We start from the raw sequence: 24,894 nt of genomic DNA, 5'->3' as shown, positions 1-24,894 counted from the left end.
GTGAAGTCTAATCACGATGTGTTCCATATTAATTCTTCATCAACCTTAAAAACAATTAGGAACAGTGGTTCTCACTGTCACAGGTTCTCCAGCAGCCAGCTCTCTGAGCCAGTTCTTGTCATACATGTGAGACATATGAAAATTCTGCATATGAAATATAGCAAGGCTATTGTAAGAAGTAGCTATTAATAGTTTTAGACTAAGAATTTGGAAGTGGTTCACACTTTTTATTAAAAATAGCAAATTGCATCCTAATGTGTCTTTCTAGAAAACTTAGGATCATTGCCTTTTTATAATTAAACACTGAATATTCTATTTGATGAATGCTTACATTTCAGGTTAGTAAGCCCCCATGGAATCCAGTTTGAAAGCTCAGAATTTTTCTCTAGAACACCTATAACTTGTATAAAGATATACTAATCCTAATCTTTCTTCCTAGAAATTTAGAAGCTTAAGATCACAATCTGCAAGAATAATTTCCCTTGCCAATACCATCACCCACTTCTTGTCCTAAATGACTTAATTTATTGCAGTAGTTGACTGATCTTCCTGCCTCCATTCTCTCCATACCATCCTCCAACCTATGCCATACATACTATTGCTTCAGATTTTCTCCTTGTGAGCAAACACTGATCCTGACACTCCTCCTGTTTCTTAGATTTGAAATACAAATGGTGTAGGCATTCAAGACCCTCAGCAATCTAATGAGCATTCAGGAAATGTTCTTACTGAAAATTTGGTAGTGGATTTTCTAAGAGTGTGACCTGTCTTAACTCTCACTCCTGCTAATTCATTAAGCCAGGATCACATGTTCCCCAAGACTTCCTCTTGGCACACAGTAGCAACTAAATAAGTATTTTTCACTTGATGAGTTGTTTGACAGGCAATTCCACAAATTCCTCAAACTATTCTAAATCCCATCACATATCAAGTTAGACAACCAGAAAGCTGCATTTTTAGAACATATTTGTTAGGCTAATGAATTATCAAGAGAGTATTTGAGATTTTATCCTGTTAAGATCCAAATTGTGGGCTTGAGGTTGTGGCTCAGCCGTAGAGCGCTCGCCTAGCGCGTGCGAAGCCCTGGGTTCGGACCTCAACACCACATAAAAATAAATAAATAAATAAAAAGGTGTTGTGTCCAACTACAACCAAAACAAAATAAATATTTAAAAAATGTTTTTTAAAAAAAAGACCCAAATTGTCAGGGCACAGAGCATTTTTACTAGAATCTTCGTGGGGGCCTTTCCCTCACTTGCCTGCCTGTGCTGCAGGTGCAGGTAGGTTGTAACATGCTCAGTGATGACCAGTTCTCTTGACCATTTGGATCTATAGTAAAGTTAAGTGCCCATTTGGATCTATAGTAAAGTCCTAGAAGCACAGAGATGGGACTGTCTTGATGAGCCACAAATAATCAACACTATGAATAAATGACAGTACATATAAAGAATACTTGCGGGAATATCTATAGGAAATAAACAAGGAACAAACAACAAAGTAGTTCCCTGTGGAGAAACCAGGTGGATGATGTATAGTGGCTAAGAGACTTTTCAATCTATACCATTTTTTTGTAAATTTTAAAAGTTTGAACCACATAACTATTATATATTTTTAAATTTACATTTAAAATGGCAAAAAAAGGAAATGAAATAGATTGCATATGGCACAGAAAACCAACATCCTAGGGAAATTTAATTTGAGGAATCATTATTTTTAAACAAATTTTAAAAATATGTTTTTGAATTATGAGGAAAAAATGGTTTCTTCCAAACAAGGGGGTGGACCTGGATCGGGGATGAACCCTATAGCTAAAAACAATAGAAAAAAAATGTAAAGGAGAAGTATTATTCATTTGATGCAAAAGCTATTTACAACCATACTAAACAACAAAATGATATTTTACAGCATGGTTTAAAAGCTATCCCTTCAACAATAATTTTATTTTTCTATATGTATGACTAAATTGCATGTAATTACAAAGAGAGAGATTTAAGTGTTATATACATATTTTTTAAATAAGTGGGATGATTTGAAGACTTTTTATCTCTAACCCCCAAATGAAATAACCCAGATGACTTTCATTTAACCTACTGATTCTATAAAAGCCTTGCCTATCAATCTTCAATCCTTTTATCTTTTAATGAGTCTCTAAATAATGACCTAGCTGGTAGATGGCGGTTTTTCTTATTACTATAGTAAAATAAAACTCAAAGAATTCTCCTAGATGGAGTTGGACACATCACACAGACAGGTCAGTTTTATAGAAGTAAAGAACAGCCCAAGAGTGATTAGTTGTCTATGCCAATTCAATCTTGACTTGACCAGAATTGGTTATCCTATCTTTAAAGAACAGATCCTGTGTCTTATCTTCTTAGCCTGGAGAATAAACTTGGGAATGTATGCTTGTACGAACTTTGACATTTCCTTTTTTGTGTGTAACTTGTCTGTTTTTTTTCATTTCCTTTCCCAAAAGGCTTTTCTGAAAAATCAATTCAAAGAATAGATGACCACTTCCTAAGTGGTTTTCCTGAATAAATGTTTTTAAGGTTTTGGGTACTGTTTATTTCCCTTCCTCTCTGCAGAGTTTGAACCATTTGAGACTAGTCACAAAGACCCAATGGAGATGGAGGACTCTCATCTTCCTAAAATCTCTCATCCTAGTACTGAGATATCTTTCTCCCCTCACATATTTCATCAGCTTGCATGTCTTCTTTTCTAAATGGGCTCCCACATGCCATTTTTTGTTCATCCCTAGCTCACAAATGATGAAGAAATCCATAATGTGGGAACCTCCTTGACTTTTGGATTTGGCACATTGACCTGCTGGATCCAGGCTGCATTGACACTCAAAGTCAACATCAAGAATGAAGGACGGAAAGTTGGAATTCCACGAGTTATTCTGTCAGCATCTATCACTCTCTGTGTAGTCCTTTGTATCCTTTGAATGTGAAAGGTTCTTTATTAGTGAGATTAAAACACAGGTAAGTTGTTTGTGAGACAGTTGCCATTCCCAGGGTGTTGGGATAACTCTCACATCATCTCAGAATCTTTTTTTTTTTTTTTTGGTACCAGTGATGGAACCCAGGTGTGCTTAACCACAAAGCCACATTCCCCAACCCTTTTTATATTTTATTTGGAGATGATCTCACTAAATTGCTTTGGACCTCACTTAATTGCTGAGGCTGGCTTTGAACTTGCCATCTGCCTGCCTTAGCCTCACCAGCTGCTCTGATTAGAGATGTGTACCATCTCAGAATCTTCAAACAAAACAGAAAAGTAAACAAGTGTGAAAACCAAAACTCTCAGGCTAGTTTTTCATGCTCAAGAGAGATGGAGAACTAAGAGCAAGTTCTGTCATCTCAAGATTGTTTCAATTTGTAGGAGTGGTGTCATGCATTCTTCCCTCACTAATGACAGAAGTTTCCTTTTGTGAAAAACAAACAATACATAACCCAAAGAGAACGGTAATTTTTCTCCATCTTAAAAAATTTTATTATGATTTAATTAAGCCTTGTTATCTAATTTATTAATTCTAAAATGAATTTCAAGGAACTAGGATGTTTATATCTTTCAGGAAAATAAGCCTTTCTGGGAAACAAATTCAAGAACTAGATTGTCATTGCATGTGTAGTTTTCCTAAACAGATGTTTGAGGATTTAGGATGCTCTTCATTTCCTTTCCTTCCCTCAGAGTTTGAACCAGTTGAGAACAGACATAAGGAGACAGATGGAGAAGAAGAAATGAGCCTTATTTTAGGAAGTTTGGAAAGAATGCTTCAAGCCTCATCTCTTACACCCTGCAATTCAACTTATCCATCCAGTAACAAGCATAGAAACCAGGGAAAGGCAGAAAATGGCTCACTCCACTGAACCCCAGACAAATCCCAGAGATAGCCTAGTTAGGATGGAGCACTGGCCCAATACAAGCCAACCAGTTCCAATCCCACCAATCAGATCAGTCATCACTGGGTGGAGCTAAATCCACAAGTGTGCCTTTTAATAGTTCCTCCTTCTCCTCAGGAAACCAGAGAAGGGAGTCAAAGTTCCTAGATGGTTAATTACACACAATTATACATCTTTAATCACGAGTGCTTACTGGGCACTTAACCATGTGCACAGCATTATTCTCAGAAATTTTAATGTATCAAGGTACCTGTTAATCCTTATTTAAAAGGTAATAATAGGATCACAGACTAATTTTCCCAAGATCCCACAAATAGTATATAGTATATCAAGATTTAAACTTGCACCAGAGAGGTTGTGTAATCCCAGCCGCTTAGGAGGCTGAGGCAGAATTGAGTTCAACCAGCCTCAGCAATTTAGCAAGGCCCTAAGTAACTCAGTGAGACTCTGTCTCTAAATAAAATACAAAAAGGGATGGGGATGTGGCTCAGTGGTTAAGTGCCCTGGATTCAACCCCCAGGAACATGCCTCCACCCCTGCCCCTCCAAAAAAGATATAAACTTGGGCTCAGTTCTTGCCCTCAGTTACTGCACCATTTTTCTCCTAGAGAATGAAAACATTTAGCTTTCAAAGACATTCTCTAATTAGTGGAACATTTAGAGCTTTTTATTTCCTTTTCCTTCACTAACGGCCATTTGATCATTTCACTGTTTTTCGGAAGCTCTACAGTCAAATTAGACAGAGGACACTTAAGAACTCAAAATCCAAGCCAGAAATCTCGCTTCTTGCCAGGCACAGTGGCATAGGCCTATAATCCCAGTGACTCTGTGAGGCTGAAGAAGGAGGATCGCAAGTTCAAGGCCAGCCTCAGTAACTTAATAAAATAAAACAGACTGTGGATGTAGCTCACTGATAAAGTGCCCCTGGGTTCAATGCCCAGTACATACACAACCAACCAACCAACCAACCAAAAAACTTGCTGCTTGCCAGCAACCTGATAAAAAACACAAAATCAAAAAAGTCAAAACTGGCCACTTGAGGTTTGATTTAATCATTCTCCATTAACTTAAGTAAAGTTACTACTGCTTTAGTATGAGTATGCAGACTCTAAATGATTCTGTTTTGAGCTTATAGTTGATTCTGATCCATGTCATTTTGGAACACTTAGAACTACTTCTTGGTTCTTGGGTGAAGGGATCCAGACCTCATCAAGAGAACAAAGCTTAGCTGAAATAGTTTCAATATTCTTACTTTCTGAAAATCTCCCCAAACTCTAGGCCTAAGTTCTAAAGAGAAAACTCATTCTAAGAGACATCTCTGATTTTTCTAAATAAATGTAGTCAGTCCTCAGCCTCTTGGCCCTTCATTAAAACATGCTATGAACTTTTCACCCTTTTTGGAGGTCCTATTCTCCGTATATACAGTTGTTTATATGTACACACACTCACACACATACACATACCAGATACAGTCAGGAATAGGGTTTTCATCTATTTGTTTTTTAAATTGCATGTTTTCACCTGGGCATAAGTTTTAATGTGATATTATGACGTCAGGGATTATACAGTATTGTCTAGAAGAGAATGGTGAAAATTAGAAGAGCAAAGGGGGTCACTCAACAGTATTAGAGCATAGCACAGCCCAACACAGCTTACATGGAGGTCGTTAGCAAACTGGTATGTTCAAAATTATTTCTGTAGATAGAACTATAAACCTCTGGTTGTTCATAGTGATTTTTAAAAAGATAGCTTTATGTTTTTGATTCACTAAATCAACCTTGGAGTTGTAATTCTTTTGTTAATCTCACACTCCATCAGGCAGGTGTAGAGTGCAGTTGTTGAACACCTGGCCTGGGAGTCAGAGTGCTTGTGTGAATCCAGCCCTACCAACTGCTGTCCGCCTGAGTGACTTGAGCCAAGTTACTTATTCACATGGTCTCAGTTTCTTTACTGTTATAAACGATAAGAGGGTTGCTGTGAGAATTGAGAGAGATTATTCATGAAAGCACCTTTAGAAGCACATCTGGCACAAAGAGTTCAACAGTTATGTTATCACTCAAGCAAATATTGGCCTTTAGCAGCTCTGTCAAGCTCCCGGTTCTGCTGGTGAGGGGATTGCTGACGAGTGTGGCTGATGAGGGTGCCTTCCTTGACTGCTTCTCCCCAGACTTCATCCTCATGGCCCAAGACATCCACATGTATGCAGCCAGGGTCCAGTGGGGCCTGGTCATGTGCTTCCTGTCTTACTTTGGCACCTTTGCGGTGGAGTTCCGGCACTACCGCTACGAGATTGTGTGTTCTGAGTACCAGGAGAATTTCCTGAGCTTCTCAGAAAGTCTGTCAGAAGCGTCTGAATATCAAACAGACCAGGTGTAACCCATCAGGTTCTCTGTGCTGGTGAGGTGGGTGTGGCAATGGGGAAGGGCCCATAGGACACACTCACAGGACGTGAGGCATCACCTCTTGACACACTGCCCCCACATACACATACACACGTTCGTGGCCACATTTGCCAAATGAGCTTTTCAGGGCGAGTTATTTCTTTAATGAAAAAGCACAAGCCCTACCTTATGTGTCAAAATTCACGCTGTTACACTGAAAATATATGCACGACAGAGCCAGAAGCTTGTGCATGATCACTCCTTGGTCCCCTTCTCCTCTCAGTATGCCTTGCTCGTCTTATCCTCTTTCCAACACCATCTCCCCACCACAGCGGGGGTGGGGGGGGAGGCAAATGGAACAAGAGAATAATGCCAACTCCCTAAGTTGCCTTCAGGTCCAAAGGGCTTGGAACTAGCTCACGAGGAAGCTGTGAATCTGGCTCTAGTTCTTGAATGGATGAGCGTCACCAAATTGGATGGACACTGTGGGGAGATCTGGCCCTGTGTGGTCTGGAAAAGGCACAGCTATCACTTTCCACCAATGCACCCTCCATCATTGTTCGTTGGTCGGCTGTGTGGGTCTCAGGAAAGGAACATGCTAGACTGGAAGAGGGGAGCCCACCTGGATGATCTGGACTTGATTGACTGTGCCTGAGAAAGATCACCACTTGTGAATACTTCTAGGGACACGGTCTGCCAGGCATGGCCCTGGATGAGGGCAGCGAGGCTGTGGTTTAGTTTTTGCTTCCGTGGTATGTCATGTACAGTTTTTGTTTTCTCTTTCATGTTTACGTTTTTAAAGTAACTCTCATGGGTCTCACTTCATGGACAAAGAAGATGTAGACCAAAGGCAAGAACTGAGCTTGCTTTGGGTTCAAATGTGAAAAAAAGGAAAAAAAAAAGTCACCTACAGATTTATGTTTGAAACAAAGGAAAATTTCATACAGAAATGCACAGAAGTCTGAGCCTGTGGAGGTAACTGCAAGAGCTCCTGCTGGACACTCAGGAAAAGACAGGAGTTTGAGAGCATCTGGTTAGTCCAAATCAGGGAGGTCTTTCTTAATATGTAGCTATTGCTCAAATCTGGTGGTTTTTGGATCAAGGGCTTTTCAAATCTGGAATTTGTAGAAGCAAAGTAAAATATTACTGCCCGACATGTGGTTTCCAGCTGATAAGAGTTGGGAACTCCAACTATAGGTGGGTGTTTTAGGCTCTGCTTCACAAAGAGCAGAATTCCAAATTCCACATGCAGGCAGTAAGCTGAGTGGACAGATTCCCAATGAGTGCACTGTTTCCAGAAATCTCCAAATGTACTTTCTAGGGGCCTAGGATTTTGTGGAATATGTGAAAGATATTTTAAAAATTCAACCCAAACTCTTGAGCTTCCTGAGGAAGGGGGTTGGTGTCTTTTCATCTGTATCCCCACCTCCTAGCACAGTGCCTGGCACATATTAGGTGCTCAATAAATAAATGTCTGTTGAATAGAACTGTTAATCATTTATTAGTGAGAAAAAAGAAGTATTAGAGACTCAAAGATGAGTGAAAAGAGAAGATGGCTGTTTCAAGTGAGACACGAGAGGAAGAAATCATGAATAAGGGTCAGATAAAGACATGGGAATACCTCTAAGTAAAATGTGAGGAAAAGAATGAAGCAGAGTATTCTGTTATAAAAAGGCATCTTACTGTAAATAGTCCAAGGTGACGTTTATTAGTTTTGAATACTGCTTTTCTGTTTTTTTTCATTTTTATATTTTAAAAATTTTATCAAAGAACAAAGATTTATGAACTTTTATTTTACTCTACACAATCCAAATTAGACAGCATTTGGTGATGCACTTGTACACTTTCTTAAGAGTATACCTAATAGCACATTTGAGCAGAATCAAGCAATGGCTAACATTATTCATTGGGATCTGGCCATTAAATAAAATTCTTTTATGCAGAATTGTGATTTCCTTGTCTCTTGCACTAACATTTCTTCTCTAATATTGAAATGTGTAAGCAGTGAGACATGATGTTGAACTTCAGTGTTACATTGGTACGTTGTTTTCAACAACCAGTTCTCTGACTCTGGACACCAACTGGGTGTCTACAGCTCTAACTACCCAGAGTTAGGGTCAGACTCCACAGGTGTAAAGGTTCAGTTGCATAAGACTGTTCCCACTTATGTCCAGATTGAGTACAAGAATTTGCTATTAATGGCTTGCAGAACTCAGGAAAACGCTTTACATTTCACTGGCTTGTTATAAATGTTACAATTCAGGACAGGGCAGAGCAGGGGAAGGTGCATGGGGCTTCTATGTCCTTAGAGCATCCCATCCTCCTAGTGCCTTGGTGTTTATAATCCAGGAACTCTCTGGAGCTCATTCAGAGTTTATTTTATATCTATACCTCCAGTGCCCCCACCCCTTTTCTAGAAGTTGGTAGGTTGGAGGTTGAAGCACCTAGTTTTTCAGGTGACCAGCCACATTCTGAGGCTAACCAGGTTCACTCACCTAAGTCACCTTATTAGTATTAATTGATCAGTATTAATTGTTGTGATCCAAAGGGTTCAAGACCAAAGAAGACACCTCTTCCATCACTCAGTACATTCCAAGAGTTCCAAGAGTTCTGTGCCAGGAACTTGGGACAAAGACACAAATATTTTTGTACCAAACCATACATTATTTAAATAAAGAACAAGATTATGAAGCCTTCTTGGAGTAAGAACATCAGCATTCAAAGGGGCCCAGACCAGGGAATCTGCATTTGAAACGAGCATTCCTGCATGGCACAGAGAACAAAGTTGGAAATACACTAAACTATGTTTTGGAAGTTTCTTTTTTAAAAATCACTTTTTTTAAAAAAAATATCTTTTTTAGTTTTCAGTGAACTTTATTTTATTTACTTATATATGATGCTGAGACTTGAACCCAGTGCCTCACACATGCTAGGCAAGTGCTCTACCATTGAGCCACAACCCTATTTTTGGAAGTTTCTGAAGAAGAAAAGTTAATAGTTATTTAATGGAGAACTGACAGAGAGGAAAACTATTATCTGTGTTATTTGCTGCTAGGGTTTCTTTATCCCTTATAAAGAAAACTTTTACATCCTTAAATTTGTAATCCTGCTGGTTATAATTGGAGCCTGGGACACTATTATTTGTCTTCAGGCTTTGTGTCAGGATTGGTTGAGTTTTGCTATCTTAACAAAACTCACGTTTATTTCTCATACTAGATGTCTATCAGGGTCAGCCAGGAAGTCTGCCTGTCTCTGGCCCACCAGGCTTCCTCTCATGCTTCCACAGTTGCTCATAGCCTAGAACATGTGCGGGACTGTTCACTGGCTCTTCAAGCTTCTGTAGAAGGTGACAAACTCTACTTTGCTTACATTTCCTTGGTTAGGACATGTGGACATATTTAAGAGTGGCACTGCTACCATGAGCCTAGAATGGGAGGAACAGCTGTAAATAGCCTAGTGATCACCACAGTATTCACAGCTTCTTTAATCATCGTTCCTCTTAAGTGGAAGCTCCAAAAAATCATTACAGAACCCATCGTAACAGAGAAATGGAGGTAGGGGTTATGTGTGGGGTTGGTATCATTTAATTCTCAATATTTGTCTAGATAAATAAGCAAAACTTCGCAGTTTGATCATCCCTTTGCATACCACCCTGCCAGAAATATTTTCTCTACTTGGCTTTCAGAACATCGTGCCTTGTTTCACTACCATTCCTCAATTTCCTTTGCTGGGTCATCTTCTCCCTGACATCCTAATAATGGAGTAACCCACAGTTCAGTCCTTGAAACTCTTCCTGTCTACACACACACTCTGGTCACCCCATTCAGTGTTCTAATTTTTAATATATCCATGTGCTGACCTTTCTCAACTTCTCCAGCCCAGGCCTCTATCCTAAATGCCAGATCTGTATCTTTATCACCTTTATGAAATCTCCACTTAAAAGGTATCTCACGTTTAGCATATCTAACCTTATTCCTTTAAATGCAGACTTCCCAGTAATCTACGTTAAACACACTCATGTTTCAGTTGCTCAGATTGCTCTTTTCCTTTCTCTCATTCCCTTCTCTCTTCTCTCTCACACTTCACATCTGCCAGCAACTCCGGTCTGCTCTATGTTTAAAGTACATGACTATAGTTGTCTATTACCACCATCTGGTCAAAGCCACTGCTGTCCATTCTGAATTTTTAGAATAACCTCCAAAGTCTGTCTCTCTGCTTCCATCATTTGCTCCCCCCAACCGTCCTTAATACAGAAGTCAAAATGATCTTGTTAAAAGCTAAATTAGCCAGGTGGTGCATGCCTATAATTCCAGTGACTTGGGAGGCCGAGCGAGACAGAAGTATCTCAAGTTTGAGGGCAGCCTCAACAATTTAGTGAGGCCTTAAGCAACTTAGCAAGACCCTGCCTCAAAAAATAAAAAGGGCTAGGGATGTGGCTCAGTGCCTAAGTGCCCCTGGTTCCAATCTCTTTTACATTAAAAAATAAATAAATAAAAGAAAGCTAAATTAGTGACAGATTCCTGGCCATCCCACTGGTCCCTGCTAAGAAGCAGCAGGAGAGGTGCTGAAACAACAGAGTGGTGGCCCAGGCAGGCTGAAGCACAGGCTGCTGTAAAGAGCCCATCAAACCAGCTAGGGCCTGAGGAGCACCTCGAGGTGGGCTGGGGCAAGCCAACCTGTCCCCTCACAGCAGTCTGGCCTGCACACAACGTGGATGCCAGCTGAAGAAGTGTGCTCCACGCAGCGCTGGTCTCCAGACCCCTCCCTCCACCCATGGAGCATGTGTGATCCACTGCCTTTAACCACTGGCTTCCTGAGGAGCTAGGAGAAAATGGAAGGCAAACCTGAATGGGATTCAGGGCTAACCAACAACATTAGTACTTTTACAAACCCTATCCAGCATAATTTTGGACCAATAGCATTGACCCAAGTGCTATATAAACCCCTAAACACTCAGATGGCAACCCCTGATAGGTTCTCTCGTTCCTTCTGCCTGAGTTTTGTTTCTGTGCACACTTGAAGAAATCCTACTCTTACACTCGCTCTTTCTGTTTTCTGGATTTCATTCTTAGAATCCATGAGACAAGAACCCAGAAGAAACTGACAATGAGCTGCTGGAATCTGCTCCAACACTGGAGGGCATAGCCCACCATTAAGAGCTGTAACACTTTTGGCTGCAGAGGCCTACAGCTTGTGCAGACCCCACTGCCAGCAGAAATAGTGAATTGAGTTTCATCTCAAATTTCAGTTTCATTAGTTCATTACTCCTCTGCTAAAAATTCTCAATGGCTTCTCTTATACTCACTAAAAACATGAATCATTAAAATGCCCTGAAGTATTCAGCAAGATCTGCTTTTCACCTTTCCCTCTGTTCCAGTTCCCCTGCCTCTTTGTTTTTCTTCAACAGCCATGTGTGCTCTGGCCTTGGGTCCTTTGTATTTGCTGTGGCCTCTGCTCTGGACAATCTTCCTCCATATACTTAAATCTCTCACCTTCTTCTCATACTCAGGGACCTACATTCTACTTTTTTAAAATTTGTTCTAATTAATTATTCATGACAGTAGAATGCACTTTGACACATCATACATAAATGGAGTATAATTTCTCATTCTTCTGGTTGCACATAATATAGAATCAAACCAGTCATGTAGTCATATATGTACATTAGGTAATAATGTCCGATTCATTCTACTATCATTCCTACCCCTACCTCCACTCCCCTCTACTTAATCCAAAGTAACTATTTTTCTCTAGCCCCTGCCCCCTGCCTTATTGTGAATTAGCACCCACACATCGGAGAAAACATTTGGCCTTTGGTTTTTTGGAACTGGCTTATTTCACTTAGCATGATATTCTCCAGCTCCATCCATTTACTGCTGGGCCTACATTCTTACGGAAGCCCCTGAACTTTCAAATGCAACCTCTCCAAGACCACCCAGCACTATTTATTCCTCTTTGCAGCTCTATTATGCTCTAAAACATCTTTAAAACATGGTCCTGTGATAGGAATGACATTGACACATTTTAAGTTGTTATCAGACTCTCTCCACCCCTAAAATGCATGATCCACGAAGGTAAAGATTTTTGTGTATGTTTACCTGGCACCTATAACAGTGTATGGCAAATGGCTAAATGCTCAACAGATACTAAAACAAATGGATGACTGATAGTTGTTCCCCACCCGCATTCTGGCATTTAGGAAACAATGCTAATGAAGTCAGATTTCAGAGAATACAGTTATTCTGCTTGTTCTAGCAAACAGTTCTCTATGTCTTGAGGAGGAAAGTCCACATTATAAACAGGGTTATTTCCTATGATGTCTGCAGCAACTAGTACATGTCAAATGCCCAAGCTCTAGATAGGATTTGAAATATCCTCAGCCCCTTAACTGCATACTCTTGCACAAGACTTTAAAACCTCTCTGTGCTGAAAGGGATAAAAATCCTGTCCACTACCAGGTCCCATTTTAGTTACTGTGGCTGCTGACTACATTGCCACAAAATGTAGAGATAAAATCACCATTTATGATAGTCATACATTCTGTGGGTCAGGAACTACAGGCAATGCCTGGATAGCTCATGTCTGTTTCATGGCATCTGGGGTCACAGCTGGAAGATGCTGAGTGGAGGTTGGAAGCATCTGAAGGCTATTTTTTTTTTCATATCTGGAGATCGAAACTGGCTGTTAACTTGTGGAGGGGGGCCTTTGTTCTCCTCTGCACGGGCAAGTCTGGGCTCTCTCACAACATGGTAACTGGCTCTCCCAGAGTAGGTGTTCAACCCCCAGCTCTTGAAAAAAGAGTTCTTGCATCATAACCAAGCCTGGGAAGTCACAAAGCATCATGTTTGTTGTTTTCTTTTGGTTAAAGCATCATACATTTCCATCCAGACTTAAGAGGAGGGTCAATATCATATTGTAAAAAGTAGCATGTGGAGACTGCAGGTTTAGCTTAGTGGTAGAGCGCTTGTATAACAAAAGCACGAAGCCCTAGGTTTGGGTCCCAGCGCTACCAAAAACAACAACAAAAACAGCAACATGGGGTGATATCGGTTAAAATGGAAGTACAACAGCACCAAAACAAAACAAAAAAATCAGAAACAACTTTTATGGGATTCTGGAAACTAAGCAAAAATACGCAGCAAAGCAGGGAACACTTATTTAAAAAAAATCTCAGTAAAAAAACAGGGCTTTGTGGTGTTTTAATTTATCTAGTTACCACTTCTGTGATGGCCTTGAAGATAACAGCCTATTTCTGGTGCTGAGTGCCATAGCAAGCAAAGTAATGCATCTTATTTGTGAAGAATTGTGGTTGTGTGGGCTGTTGTAACAAAATAATATAGATTGGGTAGATATTTCTCAGTTCTGGAGTCTGGTAAGTCCACCAAGGTCAAAGTGATTACATTTCTAGCAAGAACTCTCTGGCTTGTAGGTGCTACCTTCTATGTTTTCATGGGAGAGAATAAACTCTGGTGTCTCTTCTTCTTCTAATAAGGTTACCAATCTTATGAGATTAGGGCCCCATTCCTATGACTTCATTTCATCTTAACTAATACTTAACTCCTTGTCCCCAAATGTAATCACATTTGTGGGTAGGACTTCAATATATGACTTTGGGGGACAATTCAGTCCATAGTAACCTGTCTTGTAGCTCCTTGGAGGACCTGCTCAAATGATGTTTCTTTAACTTACCTAACTTGGAACTCTGCCAGTTCCCAAATATATTAATTACAGCTACCTGGAATAATGAGTAACACTGAGGCAAACAATAAATGAACCAAAAACTTTGGTAAGAAAGGCTGAAGAATGAGATGTTTTGGTGAATCAGGGCTCTGAAAAGCCTAACAAATTCTTGCTGTTATGGGTTAAATTTGGTGTCCCTCTTCCCCACCCATTCAAAATATGTTGAAATCCTAATCCCCAGAAACTCAGAATACAATCTTATTTGGAAAATCATTGTATATATAATTTAAATGATATTACATGGGATTAGGATAGGACCCTAATCCAGCACAGCAGTTATAAGATACAGATGCAGGAAGAATGCCACGTGAAATAAAGTAGAAATTGGATTAATGCATTACTATATCAGGAAATACCATGGACTATTCACTATCACCAGAAGCTAGGAGCCAAGGAACAGATTTCTCCCTCAGTGCCTCCTAAGGAACCAACTCCTGACAACTTGATTTCACATATCTAGCATCCAGAACTGTGAGAGGATAAGTTTCTGTTGCTTTAAGCAAGCAGTTTGTGGTTCTTGGCAGCTCCAGGAAACTAATACAATTTAAAGACAGAGAATGGCAAAATGAATTTTAAAACATAACCCATTATACACTCTCTTCAAGAAACACATTTTAGATTCAAAAACATAAATAAGTTGGAAGTAAAAAGATGGTAAAAGATATTCCATGTAAACAGAAAGCTGAAGTCACTCTACTAATATTAGATAAAATAAACTTTTAGACAAAAAGTATTATATGAGACAATGGACACTATAATATCAAAGGGCCAACCCATCAAGAAGTCATAAGAATTTTAAACACACACACACACACACACACACACACACACACACATACATATATATACACACACATTTTACAACAGAGCATCAAATTACATGAAGGAAAACTGGAATTGAAGGGAAAAATATTTTAACAATAATAAATGGAGAACTCAATACCTCACATTGAATAACAGTAACCAGAAAGAACATCAACAAGGAAACAGAAGATTCAAGTAACATTATCAACCAACTAGATCTTAACAGACACGTATAGAATACTCCATCCAACATCAGCAAATTACATTCTCCAGTGCATAAAAAACATCTCCAGAATAGGTCTTAGGTTAGGTCATACATTTAAAAAAATGAAAACTGTACAAAGGATGTTCTTCAAGTATGATACAATGAAATTAGAAATCAACAGTAGACAAAACCTTAGAAAATTCAGATATATAGCAGCAATTAAACAATGTACTCTTAGAATAGTCAGTATGTCAAGAAGTCACAAAGGAAATCAGAAAATACTTTGACACAAATATATAGATATAGAAACACAATATACTAAAATCTATGGGATTTGGTGAAATCAATGGTTAGAGGAAAATTGAGAGTTATAAATGCTTATGTTAAAAAAGAAGAAAGAATGATGGGATGTGGTGATATATTCCTGCTCAGTGACTCAGGAGGCTGAGGCAAGAGGATTGAAAGTTTAAAGCCAGCCTCAGCATCCCCTGAGTACAATCCCTAGTACCCTTCCCCCTCTAAGAAAGAGAGAGAAGAAAGATTGCAAAACTACTACCTAAACATCTTAAAGATCTAGAAAAATGAGCAAACTAAACTCAAAGCAAGCAGAAGGAAGAAAATAATGGAGAGTACATATAAACAAAACAGAGAACCACAAAACCACAGTTGATTCTTTGAAAAGACCAACAAAATTGATAAATATTTAGGTAGATGACATATTCTCTCTTCAACTTGAACTAATCTTTCAGCCATTACCAATACTCTCCTGAAACTGTACTTGAATTCTTACCAGTGCTTGATGCAAGTTCTCCCTCCTGTTTTGACTTGTGCCATTCTCCTGGTTTTCATTCCTCCATACCAATCCTTTTCCTTTGCTGTCCTCCTTCCTTGCTCAAACACACACACACACACACACACACACACACACAATTTTACAACACAGGAAGTTCCTTGTTGGAACTTAAAAGCTCAGTTTAGGATCCCAAGGCTTTTCATAGCATTTCTTTGCCAATAAACTCTTGAATTAGATCTCCATCCAATCCAGGGCCCTGAACTCTAGACTTACATCCAATTTTTTTTTTTTTTTTTTTTTTTAATCAATATCAGCATTGGCTTTTCACATTGTGTCAGTGACACTGCTGGTTTTGAGTGGCGACATCTATCCAAGCTAAAAACCTAGGACCTATCTTTTCAAATTCAATTAATCAAGAACTGCAGTCCTTGATATTTCTGAAACATATTCTGAAAGTGCCCACTTCTGTTTTCACCATTATCACCCTAAGGCAAGTTGCCACCCTCCTTTATCTTTACTGCTGTAAAGGCTTCCTATCTTAGATCCAGCAACTGGCTCTGTCAATTGTCATTGCACCTGCTAATTGGAGGAGTTGGAAAATTAAAAACATTTCCCAGATACTGTTACACATTGAGTCCTGGACTGAAGTTAGATACTGTCACTGAAATGCAACATAAGCACAAAGATTATAAAGAGAAGCAAGACAGCGGCAACTGGCATGCAAGGTTGCAGAGTTGTGAGTTTCGAGGCCCAGCATTCCGATGTGTGGCCACCTTTGTGACTGTGAGCAGCAGTGGCAATGTCCTTGATTCCACAGTCCATCAGTATTTCTCCTAACTATTCCCCCTCCCATTTTCTAAAAATCTTACCCCTTGTTTACTCAACTCTGGCATACTTAACTGGTCTTCCTGTTGGCTTTTAAGAATAAATGACCTTGCTTATCTGTGATCCATTCTCCACCTCATAAAGAATTACTTAAAAAGGTAAATCGATCCTATGATCCCCTGCTCAAATCCTGTGGTGACTTCCCACCACACTTAGAATACAATGCTGTATTAGGAAAATGGGGGCTGGACAGCCCAAGAATCAGAGGTTATATAAAATAATACTATAAATAGACAACAGACATAAATATCTACCAAATGCTATCTTAAATTTTGGTCCAAACTGAACATTTGGAAATAGATTTATTGTAAGTATTTAGAGCTTTTTCTTAAGTCTGAACTAGATTGTTTTTAAAGTTCTTTTTCTTTGTAAAGCATTATAAATACTAATAAATCCTGTTATTATTTTTTCTTTTTAACTGCATGTTACATTGAAATAAAAACAAAGTAAAATTAAAAAAATAACAACAACAACACAATTCAAACACTTTATTGGGGTATCAGCCCTAATCATCTGGTTTTTGTGTACTTTTAGAAAGCATCCAGGTATTGGCTTCCCAATTCCTGGAATAGGCCAAGTTTTGCCCTAGATCTTTGCTGTACTATGTTCCAGCTGCATGAAATGATTTCTCCTAGCTTCTTTGATATCTAGTCTTTCACATTCAGATGAAAGGTGGTGTGTTTCAGCATTCCTTGGTAAAAAGTCTAGCACTTGCTTGCATCTAGTTTTTTTGTTGTCATTATTGACTACCGTCCCTCTCCTCTAAGAATGTATGTACTACTGCAGTGGGGAGTATGACCCTTCACAGTAGATTTGGGGTTAATTTGTAAGGAGAGTGAATTTTACTTCTATTAGATATTCCAAGTATATTAGCAAAATCTGCAAAGTATTCCCAAATATTAGGTTGAGAATAATATCATTTTGCCATTAAGGCATGGGTGGTAGGATAGCAAATTGTTTTGGCACTTTCTATATTCAACTTTTATACTCTGATAGGAATGAAAAAAATTCTGAAAACAAGCCTTTTTTAAAACACTACTGCTGGAAAAACTGTTTACCCCAAATCACTGTTTTTAAAAATGCATTTTAGGGGATAAGGAGAGGAAGAATATTAGTGGGTGGATTTCATTTGAGAACATTGCCATTTTTTTCCACAACTAGTCTGAGTCTTGCAATATCATGCTGTTGGCTTTTAAGAATAAATGACTTAGGACTGGGGTTGTGGCTCAGTAGTAGAGCATGTGTGAGGCACCACATAAAAAATAAACAAAATTATTGTGTCCATCAATCATCAATCAATCAATAAATGAACCATACTCATTCCCCGCCTCCTAATGCTCCATCTGCTGGCCTAGTTTTCTGGAGAAACAGCACCATCTGCTGAGAAAAGTCTGTCATGAATCTGTCTCAGGAATAGAGATCAATCTCTGCTTATGCAGTTCTGGACTTGACTTGGGTTATAATCAGCAACTAAGATAAGACTTCCAGAAGGCCAAATAGGAAAACTTTGTACACAAGAAATGCTGATATAATTAGAGAATACTCAATGTCACAGTGAATCCCATCAATTTGTATAATTAATATGCATTAATAATTATTAAAAAAAAGATTAGAGAATCCTCTTTGTCTGAGGTTTCTCTTCCTAAAATACCAACTGACAAAATCTACTAGAAGGTTCGGATTAAGACCCAGGAATAGAAAGTGCCATGACTTTCAAAATTCTTTATCTCCTATATTTTTTGCAAATGAAGATGCTGAGAAAATTAAATGCCTTTGTTCTCATTTTTTTGAATCTCCAGAATTTTTTCCTTCCTTTCATAAGAAAGTAATTTTATATGAATTTTCCTCCTAGTTCATTACCCACTTTTGTAGTTATCTTTCATTCTTCTTAACCAATTTACTGATTCCTCAAGTTCTTACAAACATTCATCTCCAACATACCTAACTGTCCCGAAGGTTCCTTAGGACCTAAGAAATATTCAACTCACCTTTATTCTCCCTCCTTTCACATCCCACTTTGACAAACTGAATCTGATATTCCATCTTTCTTCTAATTCCTGAATCTATTTATTTTCTGTCCTTACTACTCAGTGTAAATTATAGTTTTTCAGGAAGTTTCTTTATCACAGACAGTAAATGCCTCTCTACCCCAATTCTTTGCTGGCTAGATACTGAGCACCTTAAATTCCTAATTTAGATTCGGTGCATAATCTTCTCATTTCTTCCTTACTTTTTTTGGGGGAGGGGGAGGGTACTAGGGATTTAATCCAGAGGCATTTACCACTGAGCTACATCTCCAACCCTTTTTATTCAAGATAGGTTCTAAGTTGCTTAAGGCCTTGCTAAACTGCCAAGGCCTGCCTTGAACTTACAAATCTTTGGCCTAAGATAAAGGCAAACCTCATCAGCCAACCACAGCTAGCTGACCCTTCTAAGGGAAAGGAGGGACAATCCCAGGCAGTTCCTGTAATAGTACCTTTGTTGCAGGAATTTCTTTTTTTTTAATCCCCCTTTTCCTACCCAGCACCCATTCCCCTCCCACTTTGGGCCCCCACTGGCTGCTTTTTACCACCACTGGGTGAAAAAGATAAAATAAATTCTTGGATTCTATGGGTCCTAAACTCGCTAGGCCTCACCCTTTGTTTCTCTTGTTGTTCATGAGCTCCTTTGAGCCATTTTGGGACTCTGGAACCACTATGGGCTTCTAACACTTTGAAAGGGAAGTTTGCATTGTGCCTTCTTTATGATTACTAAGGGATACCCTGTTCTGACATCTATCCATGAACTTGTCCTGAAAATATATAAAATTCATCCTTTTATTATCATTCTTGATTTAGCCATCATTTACAAATTACTCCCTGTGGGAGGCCATTACTTCATGTGACCAGCATTTTCTTCTCCTGATAGGTTGAAGCACTGTCAATTCCGTGATCTGGCAACTTTTAAGCAGCTGAAGGGGTAGCCCCGATCTGGATCCTGAGAGTAGTAAAAATGCAGCCAAATGTGTCTTCATGCATAGGCATGCCTTCCTGCAGCCCCATGGGTTGAGCTTCGCTCACCTGTTCCTTTGAGATATTGCTCTTTTACCCTGTTTGGGATAGAATGTTCCATGGAAACACACTTTGTGTATCCCCTTCTCTTACTCTGCCCTTGGATGTGGCCTTCCTAGATGTCAACCAGCAGACATCATGAAGCTAGACTCAGCCCCTTGAAAACCTGACTCCTTGCCTCATTTGAATGGCTTCTCCTCAATAAAAAGGGTCAGCATGCACGCATGCTCTTTTTCTTAAGGTCAGAAGGGATGACACAGGAACCCCAAAGAAAAAGGTATTTCTGTCTCTTGTGTGGTTATTTCGCGCAGCCCAGTTCCCCTGGAATGACCCTGAGTGTTTTAGTTGCGAGGAACGCGACAACTCCCATTTTAAAATTATTTATATTTCTATTTTTCTACTACATTTTGTCTTCAGATTCTTTAAATTAGCTACTAGAAGATCAAAATTATCAACGTAAATTCATTTGTATCCCCTGTCCTCTCATATTTGCAAGAGTACTTCCTTCTCTTTATTTGAAGCATCCTAAAATTATTTCTCCAGAATTCATTAGGAAAAATAATTGTCTCCCACAAGCATTATCTAATATACTTCAAACATAAGACTCTCATAAATATAAGAAACTCCACTAATATACTGAATGCTTTTAGAACCCAGATGAAATAGTAACCTCTCATATATACATAATTCAAATGCTGGCTAATGTTTTTTTTTTCCACTGGCATTTCATTAAAACATACTTCATACACATTAAGACAAAACTAAAATAAAATTCTTATTTAAAAAAATTTTCTTCAATCTGAGTTTTGTTTTGATTATGGTAATATGTGGTATAGTTCAGGGACCTCTATAAAACTGAAAGAAGAGAATGTTTTTATTAATCACAACATAAAACTAACATGGAATCCTACTAGAATTGAACCAGGATAAATAATGCTGTTATAAAATTTACATTTCTCACATTCAAGGGGAAACTATTACATATTAGGGCTCTTCTGGGTGTTATGAACTAATTTCAGCAAAACTTTATTTTAAAAAATAGTAAGTAGCAATTAATATATATTTTTAAACTGTGTGAAGATAAAATTAGAAAGGCAACTGGTAAAACCAGCAGAATTAGAATCATTTTGTTGGACATTAAGAACCACATTTCCTTTTTAGCTGTATTATCTGCATGTTTTTCATTGATAAGGTGAGTGCTGGCTATGGGTGCCACATGATTAGTAAGTTTCTTCTTCAGTAACAAATACTTGACTGATCAAGACTCAGGTAAATTTTCTTTCCTTATTTTGCTCCTTTGGAGCAGAAACAAATATCTTTATCTTTTGTACCAAGGGAGGCAAATATGAAATACAGCTATTGTAACTCTTCTAACTCGCCATTAAACAAGGGCAATGAATTGTTAAGAATGTCTCTGAAGTATTTCCAGTATTTAAAATAGGCCTCTGAATAATTTTCAAAACTAAGTTCTCATTTTGGTATAGGATTTGATAATCATAACACATTTGATCTGTATTCTTCTATCAACTACACTTTGCCCTCAATGTGGGTTACTGTTAGGGTCTCAAACTATTTCTACATATAGAGCATCTTTAAATAAGTTTCTTCACTGAACTTAAGACTTTTTTTCCCTCACTTATGTGCCCATGAAAATTAATGAGCATACACATACATATACTTGCATACATATGTACGTATAGAAATACGTTACTTTGCCATTAGAATAAAACTAGACACTAGGGGCACAACTCTGAGGAACAGTTTGGTCTTCTATGGAAGTCTTCCTCTATGCTGAGGAAGGCAGGTATAGTTCGCTGAAGGATGTGATGAGGCTGTAGGAAGTTTTCTCATCATCTGTCAATCCTGCATTGCCAGGTCTCACCACCACAGCTACATGCACACCTGCTTCCTCAGCAGCACTTGCCTCTGTGAAAATCAAAGTATGTGTCAGAAATATCAAACTGTAACATCCACAATTTGCATCAAAGTCATCAGGGGGAATGTAAGAACAGAAGAACATTTGGCCTTGATTTTTGTTGAAGCTAGAAGATGGGCACACTGGGGCTGACTATGTTATGTATTTTAATTGGAGAGGGGGACCTAACTGGACTTGACAGAATAGAATGGTAGTGTATCCTACATTTCTGAGCTTTATTAAGTTTGCTACTTATGAATGCAGGTCAGAGCCATGTTCCATGCCATAACCTTCCTCCATTCCTTCCTGCAACTGACCTGTTTCCCAAAGGGCAGATAATTGGCAGTATCTATCAATTAAATACATACGGTACAAAAGGAATCCTATAATCTAATCAGGTTGAAGTGCCTGCCCTCACCTCTAAGCCCCAACATGTCATGCTCCCTGATTAAACTGCTTATATTTTTGGCCTAGTAAATTTATGCTCATTAAAATGCAGCTCAAAACATTCTGACTTTCAGAACATTCCATATACTCCTTTAACACTCTGTGTTTACCTCTATCACAATATAAATTTATAACTACTTGCTATTCTGCTCTTCATTGGACTATGAACATCTTAAGATACGTGGTGTGTGTGTGTGTGTGAGAGAGAGAGAGAGAGTTTGTGTGTGTGTGGGTTGGGGGGGCAGTGGCAGCAGAGGGATACAGTAAAAATAGGACTAGTCAAATTGAACTAGGTATTGTAGGAGATATCTCTAAAACATCTGGGTTACATTACTTTCTCTATTTTACTTCTATTTGAAAAATAACCACTAATACCTTCCATGAATTTATCATGTACTATGTGCTAGTTATTCTTTTAGGATCAGAAATATGTGAATAAAATAAAGCTCCTACTTTCTTGGAGCTCCCCTTCTCATCGAAATCTTCATAGCAACCCCAAGATAGTATCATTACCTCCATCCTAAAGACATGAAACTGAGAGTTAACAGGTGGTATAGGGCTAAAATTTGAAATTGTCAGTCTGATTCCATAATCCGTGCTCTAGAACCACTGCTGGCAATTGATAGGCTGCCACCTGCTTTTTGTAAATAAAATTGTATTGGAACATAGCCACACCCATTTATCTGTGTATCATCTGATTACTTTTGTATTATAAGGAGAGAGCTGAAAATAGCTGTGATATGGATTGTTGTCGGAATGGCGAATGAATGATAGGCTTCTTTGAAAGGCAGAGGAGATGATGCCCTTTGGAGAACTCTTGGTGGAAAGGTGCTGATCGAGATTGCTTAGCTGATGGTAATGCCCTTTTTTCAAAAGAGATTCTGTGCAGCTCACAGAATTTATTGGTTATGGCCTTGAGTTTAAATGCCTGGAGGTAGAGAATTGTGAGTGTAAGCTGACAACCATTTTTAATGAGCTGTTTTACCCATAACTTAGTTTTGTTTATCTTGAAAAAGTTTTCTCATAGTAAATCCTTTTGATGTTTAAACCTATATAATAAACATGGGGAGCCTGCTCCTGGCCAGTCTTCTCCCATCAGGATTACTGCTTTCTCTACATTTGTGTCTGTTTATCTTTTTTCCAATCCCCTCATCAGCTTGGATTTGGGGAAACTGAATACATGTTACGTGGGCGACAGATTGTAAAGCCTAAAGTATTTACTATCTGCACTTTTTAGGGAAAGAAAACTGGCAGAGACAGGAGGAATTCTAGGCAAAAATAAAACACATACATATATCTGGGAGAATGGAGCAAATCAGAGTGGCAAATAGGACAAGGTCTGTGGTAAGAGAGATGTGGCTTCTTAGGTCAGTCAAGTTAACAGGTTAAAAAAAAAATCTGGAAAAGTCTATGTAATTTAAATTTGGCACAACAGGAAGCTTTGGCAGTTTTGCAACTTTTGGAAAAGAGTAGCAGCTTGTTAATGGACTAATTAAAGGACAGCAGTGTTGAGAGATAAGCTGTTCCTGACTCAAAGGGGAAAGTCATTTCTTAACCCTGTCCACTTCTACAAGTCTACTTTCTGCTCTTGTTATAAAAGGGCCTGTCACCTTCCTAGGGACCCTGAGCAAACCAACTACTAAAGACTCTCTTCTTCATGTAAGAATGCCATCATTAGGCAAACCGCAGATGCCACTCCTGTCAGCAGAAAAAGCAGCTGCCTTATACTTGCCCCTACCTCCCAGACTGATGAGTGCAGGGTTTACCACGTCCAGCAGACCATAACTGGAGATATATATATATGTATGTGTGTGTGTGTGTGTGTGTGTGTGTGTGTGTGTGTGTGTGTGTATATATATATATATATATATATATATAAATAACCCTACAGTCATCAGAACAACTGCTTATCAGTCACCATGTTTTCAAATTCATCAGTGTTAAGCTTGATAAAACCCTACTTCTTTGAGATGCAGATCCTCTGGTGGCTAGGGAACTTAAAATTGAAATTAGCCCTACAGAGGGCCTCAATTACAACATTTTCCTTGTTCTGTGGCTTCGTGTGGATAGACATGATGACTTTGCCAATGTGAACACTTGCCACTGTGTCTTGAGGTTTCCCAAAGACACCCCACAGACCTTTCTGGAGCCTAGATTGGAGATATGAACTTCTACTGAAAAGCACCATTTCCAAGGTCCCTTAGGGAAACCCATTTAAGCAACAGGCTGCATATACTACGGAGGAGGTTGCTGTTTGTAGCCATCACACTCTGGGCTGCCATGAATAAAGGAACACAGTTTAATTGGCTGCAGAGCATGAGTTCCTTAAACAAAGCTTTCATCTCGACTGGCATCCAGGATCTTGACTAAGTTGGGACATTATAGTCCATCTGGGAATTGACACTAACTAGTGGCTGTTTCATATTCAGGCTTCATAAACTAGATCACAGAGGGCAAGTTTTGTCCTTAAGCATCTATTGGCTCTATTGGTATAATATTGAGACACTTAAGTAATACTTGTTGACTTAAAACTCTTGGATCGCTTTTCTTTTCTCCAGTGAGAAGAGGTCTTTAAATTCTTTTTTTTCATACTTCGGTACCATCTGGGATATCAACTTGGTTTTCTGTTCTACCTTGGCAGTGGAAGCCTGAGCATGTGGTACCAAAACACAGGACCAGAAGTGACAGAAAAGAGAAAGGCAGGCGGCCAGTTACCTGGCCTCATCCCAGCTACAGAAAATCCAAATTCTTACCCTGCCTAATGAGGTGTGCG

The 24,894-nt window shown here is 38.9% G+C and overlaps 2 protein-coding genes and 1 non-coding gene across 4 annotated transcripts in view; 1 reads left to right on the top strand and 2 right to left on the bottom strand.

Annotated features, from left to right (window-relative positions):
- Window positions 1-8,227, top strand: part of Tmem150c (transmembrane protein 150C) — a 62,880-nt gene extending 54,653 nt beyond the window's left edge. The window contains exons 7-8 of the mRNA XM_076864939.1: window positions 2,756-2,933; window positions 6,069-8,227. Coding sequence (XP_076721054.1) covers window positions 2,756-2,933; window positions 6,069-6,277 — 387 coding nt within the window. The 3' untranslated portion in view covers window positions 6,278-8,227. The remainder of the gene's footprint in view (window positions 1-2,755; window positions 2,934-6,068) is intronic.
- Window positions 8,228-20,609: 12,382 nt separating this feature from the next.
- Enoph1 (enolase-phosphatase 1) overlaps window positions 20,610-24,894 on the bottom strand; it is a 28,491-nt gene continuing 24,206 nt past the window's right edge. For both annotated transcript variants that reach the window (XM_076864937.1, XM_076864938.1), the window contains exon 6: window positions 20,610-21,685. In XM_076864937.1, the coding sequence (XP_076721052.1) occupies window positions 21,546-21,685 (140 nt within the window). In that variant the 3' untranslated portion in view covers window positions 20,610-21,545. The remainder of the gene's footprint in view (window positions 21,686-24,894) is intronic.
- LOC143406581 (small nucleolar RNA SNORA70) lies at window positions 24,304-24,434 on the bottom strand. Its single transcript, XR_013092227.1, has one exon. It is a non-coding gene; the product is annotated as a small nucleolar RNA SNORA70 (small nucleolar RNA).

The sequence above is a fragment of the Callospermophilus lateralis genome, chromosome 8, assembly GCF_048772815.1.
Source record: "Callospermophilus lateralis isolate mCalLat2 chromosome 8, mCalLat2.hap1, whole genome shotgun sequence".
NCBI classification, from domain to species: Eukaryota; Metazoa; Chordata; class Mammalia; order Rodentia; family Sciuridae; genus Callospermophilus; species Callospermophilus lateralis.
This window is presented reverse-complemented; position numbering and strand designations above follow the sequence as displayed.